General features: G+C 38.6%; 2 protein-coding genes across 3 annotated transcripts; both read left to right on the forward strand.

The window, feature by feature from the left end:
- Positions 1-9,005: 9,005 nt before the first annotated feature.
- On the forward strand, positions 9,006-10,368 carry LOC117481270 (potassium voltage-gated channel subfamily E member 2-like). Of its 2 annotated transcripts, none has more exons than XM_034128896.1 (2): positions 9,006-9,120; positions 9,728-10,368. In XM_034128896.1, the coding sequence occupies exons 1-2, from the start codon at positions 9,091-9,093 to the stop codon at positions 10,058-10,060; spliced, it is 363 nt and encodes a 120-aa protein (XP_033984787.1). In that variant the 5' UTR covers positions 9,006-9,090; the 3' UTR covers positions 10,061-10,368. The 2 variants fall into 2 exon arrangements, with proteins under 2 accessions (XP_033984787.1, XP_033984788.1); XM_034128897.1 differs by having other exon boundaries at positions 9,058-9,120; positions 9,712-10,368.
- A 1,438-nt stretch (positions 10,369-11,806) lies between these two features.
- Positions 11,807-17,314, forward strand: casq2 (calsequestrin 2). The gene is made up of 11 exons (XM_034128382.1): positions 11,807-12,309; positions 13,855-13,939; positions 14,090-14,190; positions 14,299-14,410; positions 14,870-14,943; positions 15,018-15,148; positions 15,250-15,295; positions 15,388-15,442; positions 16,228-16,328; positions 16,418-16,492; positions 16,579-17,314. The coding sequence occupies exons 1-11, from the start codon at positions 12,073-12,075 to the stop codon at positions 16,873-16,875; spliced, it is 1,314 nt and encodes a 437-aa protein (XP_033984273.1). The 5' UTR covers positions 11,807-12,072; the 3' UTR covers positions 16,876-17,314.
- The last annotated feature ends 362 nt before the right edge of the window (positions 17,315-17,676 follow it).

Consider the following 17,676-nt stretch of genomic DNA (forward strand, 5'->3'; position numbering starts at 1 on the left):
ACAACTCATCTCTTCTCCTCTTGTCTACTCATAGCCCCCCCCCCCCCCCATCAATCCATGCCGGTTGATCAAGTTTGATAGTCCTATACCCCCCACCCTAACATTCCCTTATATTCAATTCAAATTCAAAACCTTTATTTATTTACCTATATTGTAAAGCGATTTTGAGTCCTTGAAAAGCCCTATACAAATAAATGTATTATTATTATTATTATTATTATACTGACAGGTATCAGATCTTGCTGTGTAAAATAATCTTCCTGAGAGGTGTCACAATTGTGATGTAGTCTGTGTGGTCTACAGTGAATGTATTCCTGAGTCCAGTGCTTTATATATACAGTCTATGGGTGTAACCATAGGGTGTAACGCGTTACAAAAGTAACGGAGTTACAGTAATATATTACTTTTTGCTGTAACGAAGTAATGTAACGCATTACTAATGGAATTTGGTAATGTATTACCCGTTACAATGCTCAGTAACGCAGTTACAACACATTTTAACCCGAAATTAAATGGTGTTTTGTTGTTTAAGAATGTACTAACATTGCGAGACATTCCGACACCAGAGAAAAATTGTGCGGGTAGATTAGTAAACCTGGTGTTTACCCTTCAGGCTTCGCGTCGGGATCTTCGGGGGTGCATATGCATGCATTGCACCCCCAGTTGAATGTTATGCATCCTCTATTCAAAAAAGAGAACGGAGCGAAAAATACAAATAACAAATTGTGTCAGGTGCGCGTGACCTGCTCCGCTGCGCGTGCATAATTTCCAAAGTGCTTCCACAGCAGTGACACACATCTGTGGATAATCATTTATACGAAAATGGTTAAAGCAACCATCACTAAACGCCAGCAATACTGCATCTACTGCAGACAGTAGCAACAGGTCAGATGGGGACATCACGTTATCCTCCGTCGTGGACACTAGCTTACTCCCGCCTCGCCGCCCTCGCCCCCGGAGCAGCAGTCGTTCGTCGCCCGAAACTACGCCGCCCCTCTGCGGCCCGCAGGTGCCAGGATACCACGGCAAAACAGAGCCTGCCCAGGTATATCTAAACAAGTAGCCGCCTGTACAGTGGGGTAAGGCGGTCATTTTGCAGCTCGTGGTATAAAAATAGACAATGGCTAGATTATTAATACTAAAATAGTGCCATATTCTGCCATGCCTGTAGAAATGTTGGGTCAAAAATAATGCATACAATATAGCACAGATGCCTTCACCACGAATGGCTACAAAAAGATCTCATATCCCAAGCTTATCAACAAGCTAATGTTGCAGCTGAAATGTTCTGCAGGTCACAAAGTCAACCTCACATGATGATGTGATACCAGTTTTCAAGCACAGTAAATATTTTCTTCCCAGAGTATATGATGGGACCAAGGTGATGATGATGTAGTACATGGTTTTAATAATACTTTTGCTTTTCAATGTTTGCCATTTCAAACCATGAGCTGGTTCAAATAATATTTTCCTTGATTTAGATTATGTTCTCATTTGTTTTATCAGTACAGTTTTGAAGCTGTTGTGCTTTTCCTTACCATAGTCCATTTTGGACTATATGAAATATCTCAGGATTGCACTTTTAACACACTTGAAATGTTCTCACTTGCTTGGTTTCAAAACATAACAAATGCCATAATCTGTTCATTGGGGACCATAACATCAATGCTATTTTTCAATGCTGTTGCCGGCCACTATTGCTCATGTAAACCTACTACTGCTGCACCCCCTGTAATCTCAGATTCACCCCAAGTCATTTTGTTCTGGAACCGGGCCTGTACATGGCCATACTGTATACTAAACAAAATACAGAGCCCATTCCGTGTCCTGTTATTGTTTACTTCCTCTCTGCCTTCTTCTGGTGATTTATCTGACGTCCAGCGCTCCGTCTTTTAACCTCTTTTCCTTTCTCTTTCTTGATCCTCCTTAGCAACCTTCATTATAGTCCTTGACAGTGGTCTGTACTGTATTAACAACGTGTCACATGTTAAGAATTTACAATCAGAATCGAGTATTCAACTAAGCTGTGTAATAAAAGTTAGTAGCCTTAATGGCCTACACAGTGGTTATGCTATACCACATTGCTCTTCACTGGATGAAAATACCTAGCCATTCTTTTGCAGTTATGTTGGTGAAAGTAACTCAAAAGTAATATAAAAGTAGTGTAACTCATTACATTTCAGAGACAGTGATATTGTAATGTAACTTATTAACTTATTACAGTAATAAGTCATATGTAATATATTACATTTTGGAAGTAACTTGCCCAACACTGTTCCTGACAGCCACAGGTGATTAAGAATCAAAGGTTCCCATAGGATTCCATAGAAAATACATGCGGGTCATTTTTGACCCACTTATGGAAGCTTGGGGTAGTAATACAAAAACTACAATTTCTTAAAATGTGAATGGCATGATATCCAAAACATGTTTTTTGAGGAATAGCTGGAATATGAAATGATAAAAAAATGTAATTACAAAGATACTTCAAGAAAACCACCTCACCGGGTCCAAAAAGACCCACTTATGGAAGCTTGGGGTAGTAATACAAAAACTACAATTTCTTAAAATGTATAACATTTAAAATTTGAATGGCATGATATCCAAAACATGTTTTTTGAGGAATATCTGGAATATGAAATGATAAGAAAATGTAATTACAAAGATACATCAAGAAAACCACCTCACCGGGTCCAAAAATACCCACTTATGCATCTAAGGTTGTCATTTTTGGGGTTATATTAAACTTACCCTTGTGTTTCTTTTGGGGCTTTCTGTTATAGTTGACAAGGATTACATAAACCCTGGCATGATTTATTAATCTGCTCAGTGCTAAAAGTGCATTGGATGATCCCAGGCGTCTTTGCACAAGATTTAGCCAATCAAAAATCCAGGATCAGAGGCTTCTAAAGCTCCATTTCTAAGCTCCATACATTCCTCCATCCTAGGTCAACCAAATTTTACATCTCTGTAACTTTCCATGATTACGTAAAAGCCACACTATTGAGCAATACAAAAATTATTCATACCAATTAGGTAACGTGTTGATAAGTAAACTATGTTTAAGAATGACACAGCCGACACTGTTGTGGCATTTAGAGCACATCAAATGTCATGTCACAAATGTGCAATGAATCCTCAGTTTAACAAGTTGAATTGTAGCATACACCCATTCTTAAAGTGATTGTGTGGGAAGTAGTTGGGAACATATTGAGAAAATGACCTGCTTGTCCTGACAGCACATGCTTTGATCAAGACATGTCAGTAGGTAAATGTATTGGTAACACTGAATGGACGATTTACTTTCACCTTTTTAAATCCTAACCTTCAGCTCCTCCTTGGTTAGGTTGACTCAAAGCCAATGCAGAAGTTGTGATTAATGTCTGTGTCATTCAGCCAACAATGAACATAACTGACGTTGAATGTTTTAACATGTTCATGGATAAATTCACTTCTGCTGAAATAAAAGTATGTGCTTCAGGCATGTGTCAAATAAATAGCAATTCAATGCATCTCTATGTTGTTTCTGTGATGATCAGACACTTTCTCCCTTACATTGTATATCTACTGTGGTAAGTATTTTCAGTGGTGGAAAGTTAAACACATTAAAATGAATCACTTAGTAACACAAACACAGATAAAGATGATGGAAAATGTCATAGTTTTCTCCAGTTTTTGGTCACAACCTAATGAATTGGACTTAATGGTATGCTGGAGAAAAAGACAGGGTATCAACAAAGTGTTTACAATTTATTCAGAGGGGTAACATGAATATCTGTACACCATTTCATAGCAAAAATATGTTTCAAAGCTGTAAATGTGAAACTGCTGGTTGTACTAAAGGAAAAGTCCAAAGTAATTAATATACATCCTCTGGGGAACATGACATTTTGCCAAACAGATTGTGCTAATCCTTACAGAAGATGTTGAACTAGTTCACAGGATAAGTAAAAACTTCGACTTGTTGTCTTTCAATTCAGTTAATACAATAGTTGTTTATGTATATTTTAATAAAAGGCAACACAAACTACTGACCTGTTTAACTTTTCCACCACTGTTGCTCTCAGGTTTTAGCACTCATCTAATTGACACCTGTGCAAATAACCTGTGCTCGTGTCTCCCCTCTGATTATATTGAAGCTGCAGGCCAGGTCCTCAGCTCTCATGTGTTGGTGTTATTTTACATCACTGCTGAAAGCAACAACACTTTTTGAGTTGAACTGTGTCACAAATGCTTTGCTTACTCCTCCACTTACCCCCACCAGACTTGAACCCTCCCTCTTTATTGGAGGAAAGTCATGATACTGTCCTTGTGGAAAAGTACTGGCAACCGGGCCTTGCTTTGTTCATTGTCTATTTTGGAGAGTGCAAACAGGAACAATAGCCTGAAGCAAATGCTCTGAATGGCCTCACGGCGAGGGAATGAAGATATTATTAGATTAGGATTAATTAATCTACATGCATGACAGTCTTTCAATGTGTAACGCACATTTTAGTTTTTCGAGTAAAGCCGAAACACAATTTCCTCAAGGTTTAAATTATTCAAGTGTTAACATAATCCCTTGTAATGGAGCTTGTGAAGATGGGCTAATTAGTTTGTATGGCTCAGCATGGGTTATTTTTGTCAGGTTTACAGGTTGCAGTTGTAATGCTGCATTTATCGTTGTGCACATTGCATATAATAATAATAATAATAATAATAATAATCTTTATTTGTATAGCACCTTTCATACAACAAGTGCAGTCCAAAGTGCTTCACATAGACATTTCACTGAAAATGTATATCACACAGAATACAGATACCAGTAAAAAACATAAAAACAAACTAGACATAACAAATACAATTGCATATAGTTAAGATGGTGAGGCAAATGTGCATGCTGGGTTAGCAAGGCACATGCGTCATGCATTTAACTACATGTCTCTGACAAAAAAAAAGCAAGTCCCATTCATGGAGCAGCTGGTCAACAGGGATAAGTGGCAGCTAGGCGGTTCAGGATTGGACTGTTGTTTATCAGGCCTGCTGACCTATCTTTTTACATGTCACTTGTTTGACGCTTTTATCCAAAGCGACTTACATACATTCAATACTGTGGGCAGTCCCCACAGGAGCAATTTTGGGGTGAAGTGTCTTGCCCAGGGACACAACGACATGCTGACTGCAGTGGAGATGGAACCAGCGCTCCCCTGATCCGAAGATCAATGCACAAGCCCACTGAGCCACAGCCGTCCAATCTTTCATAGAGCAATGCATCTTTTACCATCTCTCCTACCAGGATTATCTGGTCAGTATCTGTGGATGTATATTTTAAAAGACAGTTTTTCTTTTTTGCATGCAACAAAGGTCTCAAGACATAGAATAACGGAGTACTACTATGATTTTAATCATGAGTTATATCAAGAATAAAATTGCAATTAAAGGATGGAAGTATGGTTATTGAGACCATACTGCACCTGAAATAAGGGACAAGTTGTAACACAGTATACTACATGTAAACATATGTTTGCTTTGTTGTTTGTTAGCAAATTTCAAAGCAATGTCTCTGTTATTCCTTCTTATTCGGATGACAACAGAATCAGCCATGTAGGGAATGTGGAGGGACCTTTCAAATAAACCACAACACATGGTCAATGCGTTCCTGTCATTCCCCATGCACAGCCCTGACTTAACTATAGCTGCATGCCTGTTATTCTGGCATTATTCCATGGAATAGGGCTTCAATCACAAAAGGAAATATTTACCACCTTTAGTAATAACAGTTGAAAGTATAGTGGCCGTGACATAATGACAGAGAATCAATGAGGCATACATCCATGAGGCCCTTTCCCGTCAGGATCAAACTGACCAATGATAACAACATTCTTAATAAATGACACATTACAGCACGGCTGCTTAAGTTTAAGGTGTGAACATCTGATCAAGGTTCAAGGTTCTTTATTGTCAATCTGACATAGCTACAGAGTAATTATGTAGTTGAAAATCTTATGTCACAGGCTTCTCCAACAATGCAACATAATAACCTAATAACAATAAGAGCAAGAGCAATACAAAAAGAATAATAGAGTTTTTCTATGGGGAAAAGTGACTTATTTTATAATGCAGAAAAATATCAGATTAGGTAAAACCTAATATTATCATCATGTCTCAGTGGTGACTAAAAGTGTGTAAAATGTCCATCCTTCTTGTTTTCTTTGGTAACTCCTACAAAACTTGTATTCTCATTGAAAGGCTCAACCGTGATGCTGCAAGTTGATCAAACTGATCCTACTTAATGCAAAACAGTTATTAGACATTTTAACTTTACTATAGAAAAATAAAATAAATCCATGTTATTTTCTTCCATAGCTACACCAGGACACCACCCAATCAATAGATGATTTTACAGGCTTACAAGACCTTTACAGGAACACAAAATTGCGATCAAACTGAAAGACAATTTTAATTCTATCTTTTAACCAATCATCGTTATCTATTCACCTGTTTATATAATATTTATGCTGACTCCTGTGACTCATAGAACACCAGTTTATGTGTACGCTTTTTAAATGGCATAACCCCAAAATAGTCATTCACGATGTGAGTTTGTTCCTGCCCACTTTATGTGCGCAGAAATAAGTAGGCACAATGTGTGGTCAAACATGAGTTTATGTAATATTTGAGCCTATCAGGGGATTTATGGTTCAAGTGGCATTGCTCCCTCCTTTTTGAATTTCAGTCTTGCCTTAGGTTTGTGCTTCTGTTGTGGTCCGTCTCTGATCTCTGATGTTTAATCCAGCCATGCTTGTGATGATATCTGATGACCTTTGGTTATTTCAGTCATAGCTTGCTGTCTTTAGCCTGTTTACACGCAGAAACATCTCGCAGGATATGTTGAATCCTTTATTTTCCTTGATCACATACTGTTATTGAACAACCTATTCCATTATATTTATGTAAAATGTGTAGTTTTTTAAGAACAAACAAATTCAATTACCTGCTAATGCTGTATTATGATGATGTCAAGTGAGTTAGAAAACCAACTGAAGCAGTACAACCAAAACAGAAAGATTGGCAGCATTAATATAAGGTCAAGAAATGCCTTTAATGTATGTACAGTATATGGTACTCTTTTATATAAAAGGTTTATACATGGTAACTTATTGGTTAGTGATAATGAACTAGTTTAACATTATTAAATCAACATTCCGTGGGATAGAACCATTTACTTGGACCATATAGTGTCCTTTAAAGGTCCTTAGTAACATTTCTCATAAAATGGTGCAGAGTAATGTTTTGAAGCTGTAATAAGTTTACCCTCAACATGAAAGGGGGTTGCAATGAATGCATATGTTAGGGACAACGCAGTAAGGCAACAGGACACAGGAGTTGTTTAAAGAAACTGGGTTTTTTATTTACCCAAAAATAAAAAAAACACATTATAAACCATGGATTTTTAATAACTAGGCCAATAAAAGAAGTCTACAGAAAATAACTCAAATAATGTGTTAACTGAACAAACCAACCTTTCACAACAACACACAATGGAACATAATGGCTTGGCCAAACCAAACCAAATTTTAAAATGTCCCCCTTTAACATGCGAGCATGTTGACCCAATTGTCTTCTTGCAGTATTTACAGCATGAGTCCTCAGCCCTCAGCCACTTGTTTTGCTGAGCAAGGAAGGAACCTCCCCAACGACCAGGGTAACTCCAAGACAAATAACTTTATTAATTCTAATACCTGTGTTAACTGTTCTGAACTGTGTGAAAATAAACGAAATAAAGTCAGTGAAAGGCTTTCAGGGATTGGACTTCATACATATTGTGGGAAAGATAATAAAGCTGTTTAGGCTGATACAATATCTCCATCCTTTATTGTGAAAAACATCAGATGATATGGCCCCCTGTTGTCAGTTCATTTCAACACACACAATGTGTTCTTTCAACATACTGAGCCAACAGAGTCACTGATGATTAAAAAAAACATGAAGTTGTGAAATATCAGCCTATCTATTGCTCATAAGATGTGCAGATGCTGAAAACTGACCAGAGATTGAGAGAGAATAGGAAAAAAACAAACCAGGGTCATGACATCATGGAGATTTGGATATACTTAGCAGAGCATACAATATTTTTTGCAAAAAACTGTTAGAAAATGTGCATGGAATATGCCTATTGGACCTTTACTATGGTCTTGCTGTGCCTTTAATTGCGTTTTTCCTCTTTGTATACACTATTTCCCCTCTTGTTTCACTTTACAGAGCAGAATGTCAGCTAAGCATCCTCCCGTTGGAACTCCAGAGCAAAACATAAATAATCTGGGAACGATCAGAGGTGGTGGGAGTAATCTGCTCCAGCAGTGTTGTTCTAAAGGGTTGGGAAATACGGCCAATTTAATGCAGGATTTATTTTCAAGCATTCTTCTCAGCAAGCTGATACCACCCTGAAGTGTCCTTGAGCAACACAAAATATCTTTAAGACATCAGGGTGCTGCCTTTCGACTCTGAAACCTCATTCGACCTCAAATGAAGTGCGTGATTACCAAAATACACATTTGCTTTTTACTGAACAGAGAGATAAATAACATAATTGTATATTAATCATCAAGCACATCTTTCACAGAAAAACATGTACGTGCGTGCATGTGAATATGGGTCTCAAATGTGTAGCTTTTGCTGCCATCTAGGGAAAGCTGAATAATTTAGACTGTCTGCTTCCCCTTGCAGTGTACTCCCTCTGTGGGGCAGATGAAGAAATACAATTGAGAAACACTAGTCTTTAAATATTCAATTGCCAGACCTGTATTTGTTGTTGGTATTTGGATATTCATGCATATTATTACTTGTGTGTCAGGTTATATTGACTCCCAGCTCTTAACGTTTCTTTAACAGCTGAAAAAATAGGATTTTGCATGCCTGACATTTTCAAGGTCATGCTCCACTTTGGTTTTTCTTCAACCCCCACCACACACAAAAACTCAAAATCCATTGTTCAGCCAACAAGAACAGATTAAGAAAGTAAACAACGTACCAGCAGAGGTGTTCCTGGGAGCAGATGACTTTGCCTCTGACTCTTTACTTTGTTCTGTTTTCAAAGTTGTCCCCAATTTCATGATGCGGCCGTCGGAAAACTTGAAAGAGGTTGGTGCAGTAAAGCTTAAAAAATGTATATATTTATTGATATTATTTTAAGCTGTTTTGACCTATATGTTTTGCTCTAGAGTTGGGCCTTAGTAAGGTTAAATGTGATAGAAAAACTTACAGTAATATACAGTATAGATAATGATGATTTAGCATTTTCAGAACAATATTTTTAGATTAGATTAGATTTACATAATACAATACAGATTTCCTGACAATAGTCTTTGTTTTGTATTGGCCATCAAACCAATATTTTTGCTGATGAGGCCGATTAGCTGCATACTGAATATATAAGGATATAAGGATGGCTTTTTATTTTTTTCACAAAAACATTTGTTATATTATCATGACTGTTCTATGTTTTATAAAAACACAGAAAATGTAAAACCTAGTTTTCAAAGGCTTTAAGATTTCTTCCGGTCAAATATGCATATTATTAGTTTAGTCAGTGAGTTACTTTGGCACTACCTTTTCTTCTCTTATGCCTAAAATGAGTTTCCACAAGTCTATGTTCAGAATTAGGATACAATACACTCAATTTACCTAATAGACAAGTGGATTGTCTTAAACTACTGGAGACATTTTCTTTAGTTTTCTCTCCAACTAGATGGGTGCATCTGAGTTGTCCAACCTGACCCTCCACCTGGAGGGCTCTCTGACTGGTGCTCTGGGTCAGTACCTGGACAACTGGCGGCGTAACATGTCGGCTGCAAGCAGTGCTTTGGACAAGACTCTGGCTGATGAGAACTTCAAGAACGTCATCTCGTATCTGGCGGTGATGATCGGCATGTTCGCCTTCGTTGTCGTGGCCATGCTGGTGAGCACCGTCAAATCCAAGAGGAGAGAGCACTCTAAAGACCCCTACCACCAATACATCAAAGAGGACTGGACTGCCCAGTTACAACAGGATGACGTCTACACTAACTTTGGTGCTGGATAATGCAAGCAAAGACACATTACTCACAGCAGATCATCACTATCAGGGGCAGCAGCAGCAGGACTATAGAGAAGTAATTTCTTTGAAATAATTAGTATTACAATAATTAGAAATGAATAAAAGTATTGTGTCCAGAACATATTTAAATTAAATATGATTTTTTTTCTTTCTATTTAGCTGCTTCATTTACAGGGTCTTCTTGTCCTTCATGCTGGTGTCATTTTGTCATGATTTACTGTGACACTTAAATGCTATAGTAGCCTACCATGTCTGCTGTAAAAAAGGGCTATTCAAAATAAATGTATTTAAGATCAGCCTCACCCTGATTCTAAACCTATCTGTGTGTTTATTTTCTACTAATTTGTATTAATATTATTTACCCAAAAGCTGAGATCATTTTTAGAATCACTGCATAAGGATCTTAAACTTTTAGGAGTTATGTTAAAGTACACAACCCTCGTAATTCAGTAGGTCATACTCTGTTTCACCCACAGGGGGCAGAAGAGGCTCCTCAAAGCAGTGGATATGAAGAAGAATAAAAAGGGAGGTGTATCATGGCTGCAGCTTCTTAGAATGAAACCTGCAACTCGTGCAGATTTTTCAATTGTTTAATAATGGTGAATGTGCATATTAAATAAACTGTACAGGAGGGAAGATCTTAAAATCTATGTCTAGTTTTGTGAATGACAAAATTAAGAACATAGATAGAATCGGATAGAATCGGAGGGATGAACCCCTCTTTAATGGTCACACACGCAGAGCACACAGCACAGTGGCCGTTTCTCAATGTCGAGTATACCTGCTGCAGAGCCACTATTTCAAGTATACTACGTCATCGAGTGGCGCCGAATGCTGGACATTTAGCATTTAACATGCATTTAAACGTTCTTATTATACATACATGATTTAAACATGGATGTATAATAGGATTTAAACAGTCCTTCGGCGCCACTCGATGACGTAGTATACTTGAAATAGTGGCTCTGCAGCAGGTTTACTCGACATTGAGAAACGGCCACAGTGACATTTGGCCTCTGCATGACTGCATCTAACCCACCCTAGTACCAGGAGTCTAGTACTAGGAGCAGTGGGCAGCTATTATAGAGCGCCCGGGGAGCAATGGGAGTGGGGGGGGTGGAGGGGGTTGTCCGGTGCCTTGCTCAAGGGCACCACGGCAGGGCCCAGGAGGCATCGAGAAACATTGTGAGAAATAGAGAAAAGCACCATAAATTCTGACACTTCAAACCAAAACAAAAGAAATAGTTACATATATATAACAAATAATTACAAATAATAACATATTCAATTCATGGTCAGAAAGCTCACTGCGCATGCCAAACTCAATGAGACACATCTGTAGGACAAACACATTGATATTGTGAGTTGCCCTTTGAACACCTGTTGGTGGATTGTCTCATGTGATCACTCTAAATACACCACCATTTTTTACTCTTCCGCAAAACCAAACATAGTCTGTGTTTTTGGTCCCCAAGACTTAAAAGCTAAAAATAACTGAACCTCCCAAATTTCTGAGGCTCAACTCTCTCTTTCCACCCTGTTGAGTTGCTCAAAGAGACATCAGGGGCGACTCATTATTAAACCCCACGTGCTCTCTCTCTTTCTCACTTGCAGCTTTATTTTTAGCATCCAAACAACTGGTCTCCTAAAAATGGGCCTGTCCTGCACTAGTAGTGGGAGAGGAGTGCTGCTATGTATGGTATCCACCCCCCAGCACCTCACAGGCCCGACTGTATTCCTCTTTCGTCTTTGTGTCTGCAGAGAGAGGTGTCAAGGAGTGATCAAGGGGGGAGAAACAGTTGCTACAGGTCTTAAAGATGCTTGTAGGATTTGGATTTCTCTGCACAGCTTGGGATGCTTGAGAACTGCCTCTGAAGGACCAACTTTTACCTCAAAAACGTCCACATTTCCCTACCCTTTCACAGGGCTAGGTGTGATTTGCGTAGTTTTATACTTCGAAACCGAAATCTGACTTTGGTGTGAGGTTTCTCCGGAACATGCTTTCCCTGTGCTTGTTCCTGCTTCCTTGCCTGAGCTTCCTGCCTTTGGCCCCGGCTGCAAAGGGCCTGGAGTTCCCCCAGTATGACGGGAAAGACCGTGTCCTAGACATCAATGACAGGAACTACAAGAAAGCCTTGAAAAATCACAGCATGGTATGCATGTTCTACCATGGGCCCATGTCAGACAGCAAGGAGCTTCAAAAACAACTCCAGATGAAAGAGTTGGTGCTGGAGGTAAAGTATTTAAAGTGTGTAAGATAAACATGTTAAGAAAGCTGTTACTAGAGGAGATGTAGGACACAAATATATTTGAAATGGAAAGAACACAGTTGATTTTGATGGCAGGGGTTTGACTGAAAGGACAGTAGTTGTCCATTTAACCAGAACCTTGTAAAATGTTTAATGTGTAATAAATCAACAAAAGTGCCCGAATAATAAAAGGGCCAACTGGTGAGGAATTAAACTCTGTCCTTATGTTCGTATGTGTGCTTTGTCAAGGTCAATGTGTATCTCTCTGAGCACATTTAGTTCAGTGGGATGCAGTACTGACACTTAAGGTTACCTGTATATCACCTTAATTCAATGTGTGCATTTATCCCCCAGAAATATATCACTGTAACCTTCCCTGTGCATCTCCTGATGGCAGCACTAGGTCAAGAGCTCATGTGAATTATGTTTTATGTTTTAGAGCAATGATTTCTGAAGGGCACAAATACATTCTCGTCTAATGCAGTGTTTTGATGGTCAAAGCATTGGTATACTTGAAGTATTTTTTTTAATGAGGCTCAGTTTAAGAGTTCTTGTCTGATAATTGGAATACATTGCTTTATTTGAACCCCATACGGTAGGAAACATTGTGCTCTGTCTCATGTTACACATGGCTAAGGGTGAGTTGCTCTCTGATCTCTGAAGGTAATCTGAGCTGAGTCATGCAGTACTGATATTAGCTTCACCTATTTGAAACAGCACAGGTGGGCCCTGTTACTATCAGTCAGGCGAGATGAACAAAGCTAAGAGTAATTTACATTAAAAACGTCCCCTAAAGTTGTCTTGTAAACACGTGACGCAAAATATAGCATTGTTAAAGCCATGTTTTCTTACTAACTACTGCCTCACTGCCATTTGTGCATTAATATGTTTATTAGCAATCAACACCAACTGTCAGCTGTTGAAACTGATGGCAGGATATGAATTGTATGGCCTGCATGCTCACATGCGTGCCTTGTGCACAATGCAAACAAAACAGTGACCCAATTATAAAAAACATTGCTGCATAGCGCCATATATGCAGCTGTATATATATATATATTGAGCTTTTCACTGTTTATTGAATATAGTACATTGATTGCACTTTGAATATGTTTTTTACCTTGGTGTATGGATAATTTCTATCAAGACAGTCTCACTTTCAACTACTGTACTTCTGAACAATTGCCAGAACAATTATATATACTGTAGCTCTGGCTATATTTAGCTCATGGCAGCCTGGGTGATGATGTAACTGTGTCTCCATGGCCCCTGGGTAGCCTGAGCACCTCTATTGCCCACTTTGGTATTATTATCATATTCTTAAGACCTTACACAGCAGTTGGGCTCCCATCATGTAATTTATTCACAACAGCTGCCAAAATGAATATTATGGGTTAACTAAACTACTATGCTTCTTCTCAGAACTCAGAGTTGAAAGGATTTATGAACTGCCTTGATTTCTTCAATGTTATGTGTTCAGTCCTGTTTTCACAATGATGTTTTTCTTGATATTCTTTCTTGTGGCTGCAGCTTGTAGCTCAGGTTATGGAGGAGAAAGACATTGGGTTTGGAATGGTAGACTCCCACAAAGATGCAAAGGTAGCAAAGAAACTGGGTGAGTATATGGATACAGCACAAGCTATTTTAGAGTGATGCTTGCAATTCCTGATAAACGATTGGCCGTAATCACAGATTTAATCAAGAGTCAAATAACTTGAGTAAACAATATAAATCCATCTAACAACATGATTTACCTCAATGACAGGCCTGGAGGAGGAGGGCAGTGTGTATGTCTTCAAGGCCGATCGGATGATTGAGTTTGACGGCTTACTCTCAGCTAACATTCTGGTGGAGTTCTTGTTGGACGTAAGTAGACTGGTATAAAAGCAGATTCTCAGCTGCTAGCACAAATCAACACCAGTTTAGCCAATGTTACAGGCATACCTCATACTCTCTCTGTCTGTATGTCTCTAGCTGTTGGACGACCCAGTGGAGGTTTTAGAAAATGCTCTGGAGCTGAGAGCTTTTGATAGGATGGAGGAAGACATCCGCCTCATTGGCTACTTCAAAAGCGAGGAATCTGAGCGTGAGTGTGTGAGGCATGAATATATATATATAAATAATGTTTGCTTTTCCGCTTACCAAAGCAACGCTCTCGTTAGCCGGGTCTGTGACTGGCTTTCTTTGGCCCATGACCTTCATTATAACATAATTTAACCCCCTCATCTCCATGGATTTACAGATCCATTTTTACATCTGCTGCACACACAGCTGCCCTTGCTTGGTCCCATTTCACAGGCTGAGTAGTTTAGTTGTGGTGCTGAGCTGCAGCTACATCCCATCTGACCAACTGTGGGAGTATTAGTTGGAGGTCAAAGTTCATCTATTTCCGATCCCTAATGTGCAAATGTCATGTAACAGTCAGAGGAAGCACAAACAGATGCATGACCAGAAAAACAAGACTTAAAAAAAAACAGATTTGCTTGCAACAAAAATAATAAACATACGTAACTCTTTCCTTCACACTGCACTTTTTCATCCTCAGACTATGAAGCATTTAAAGAAGCTGCAGAGCAGTTTCAGCCCTACATCAAGTTCTTTGCCACATTTATGAAATCTGTAAGTAATAAATCACAAACAAAAATGTAAACATGCAAGCATCATTTTTCTTGAATCATTGTATGTTGCTTCAGGTTGCCAAAGAGCTGACTCTGAAGATGAATGAGGTGGATTTCTACGAGCCCTTCATGGAGGAGCCAGTCACCATCCCCGGCAAGCCTCACTCTGAGGAGGAGCTGGTGAAATTTATAACTGAACACAGACGGTAAACAAAGAGCAATATTGAACTAAATAATCAGACAAATGTGTATCCAACCAATATTGTTTATAATAACACTTTAACACTCACATTCTCTGTGCTATCAGACCAACTCTGAGAAAGCTGCGTCCAGAAGATATGTTTGAGACCTGGGTAAGGGATGATTGACAAACAACTTTAATTTAGTTTCATATAGTTTACACTGACACTAGTAACGTGACATTTATAAATCTTGCTTTTCTCAGGAAGATGACATTGAAGGCATCCACATTGTGGCTTTTGCAGAGGAGGAGGACCCTGGTAAGGGCATCTTTTACCACTATATTAAAGGGGATAAACACGAGACAGTAAAATACATTCAATCTCCACAACGGAACTAGTCAACAAGAAGTTTGGAGACTCTAGTGCCCTGGTATTCAATCTGTAATTGTGTAGCACCTGTCATACCACTTTACGACTGACATGCTAATAATAAAACAGTAGGCCTACAACAAAACAATATGGGCAGTTTGAGGTTAATTCTTCATGGAAAATACAAATGCTAAAATTCTCATAAGAAATCCAATAAAACTCATAAATAAAGAAAGAGAACAGATAATTAACTATAGCAAGAAAGCAATACAAAAAGTGAAAACATTTTTTACTAATGCCACCACTGACAGTCACTCCAGCAGAGAGTTAGCATAGCTTAGCATTAGGCTGAAAGCAGGGGGAAAGATTTCAGGAAGTCACTATTAAATCAAAGTAAACGTGTTGGGTTTTGACCTAATCTTGTTTATTTTTTTTTACCTTTCAAGCATGATGTATAGCTTTAGGGATGCTGTTAGGTGGATTTTGTGATCTTCATAAGGTGCCATGCTAGCTGTTCCCCCTTGTTTGATGTCTTCATGCTAACCAACTGCCCACTAGTTGTAGCCTTTTACGTAAACTGTTGACATGTGAGTGGTGTCAATCTTCTGAATTTACAAAGAAAAGAGTAGGTTTTATCCCCAAAATGTCAAACTGTTTCTTTAAATGGGTGAAAATGTGTTTTCTCTTAGACCAAAGTTTTTTAATTAATTGATGTTGTGTGAATCTGCTTGCAGATGGTTTTGAGTTTTTGGAGATCCTGAAGGAGGTCGCAAGAGACAACACACACCTTCCTGACCTCAGCATCATCTGGATTGACCCTGATGATTTCCCCCTGGTGAGTAGTCAAGAAAAGTAAACTTGTGGATGGGAATTAGCTTACATGCTGCAGGTCTGATGTCATTTCTTTCGCTAACCCCTTTTCAGCTGATCCCCTACTGGGAGAAGACCTTCAAGGTGGATCTGTTCAGACCACAGATGGGAGTTATCAACGTTACTGATGTGAGTCCCTGGCAACATGTGTGACGTGACACGAATGTTTTGTTGAGTTTCTCCCGACATTATTTAACCTTTCTGTCTGTGAGCAGGCTGACAGCGTGTGGATGGAGATGGACGACGAGGAGGATCTGCCCACCGCCCCGGAGCTGGAGGACTGGATCGAGGATGTGCTCTCTGGCAAAATCAACACTGAGGACGATGATGACGACGACGATGATGATGAAGACGACGATGATGAAGATAACGATGACAATAATAATGAGGAGGATGATGATGATGACGATGATGATGACGACGATGAGGATGATGATGAGGATGACGACGATGATGATGATGATGACGATGATGATGACGACGACGACGATGATGATGATGATGATGAGTAATTCATAGTCTAATCCTTGTGAATGTTGACTTTTCTGCTCAGTTTTTCCCCCTCAGGTCAGGTTTACCATGGATTTATTACAAACTAGTGTACAGAATAATTACTTTTAACAAATAAACAATATCAAATTTGTAGTGAAAATGTGCCTGCTAATAGAAATAAATATATTTAATGTTAAAAATATATATTACAATTGACATTGTAAATAAGCCTGGAATGGGTCCTGAGATTGCAAATAAAATATATTTATTCAAAGGTTATAAATAGCTTAATAATAAAGCACTGAAAATGTCAACTATCCCTGTCATCTAATGAAATATTTATTTTAAACCATAACACTTCAAGAGAAAAAAGAACTCACTGCAACGTTTTCACAGTAAAACTAATAATGTGAAGGGGTTTTAAAAGCTGAACATCCATAACAAAGGTTAACAGGATAAAATAACACTTATCAATTATTGATACAAAAAATAAAATCCTTTGAAAAGGTTGATACAAATATTTATTTTTTTACAAATGTGACTTTGACACAGCTGCTGTGATTTTGAATGTTGTGTTGTATAAAAGAAACAGGGACAAAGCGTTTAACAATTTATGTTCTTCATTATGATCCCTTTTTCCTTTTCACTCTCTCTCTCTTTCTCTCTTTCTCTCTCTCTCTCACACACACACACTTGAAAAACTGCACATGCATCCTAAATATGTATGACTGAGGCACATGTGTAGTCTACAGCTATTTACAACCATCAACACACAAAAGCCTAAACATAACTACACCGCCAGTGACCACAGAAACACTTGT

Source organism: Trematomus bernacchii, unplaced genomic scaffold (assembly GCF_902827165.1).
Source record: "Trematomus bernacchii unplaced genomic scaffold, fTreBer1.1, whole genome shotgun sequence".
Taxonomy (NCBI): domain Eukaryota; kingdom Metazoa; phylum Chordata; class Actinopteri; order Perciformes; family Nototheniidae; genus Trematomus; species Trematomus bernacchii.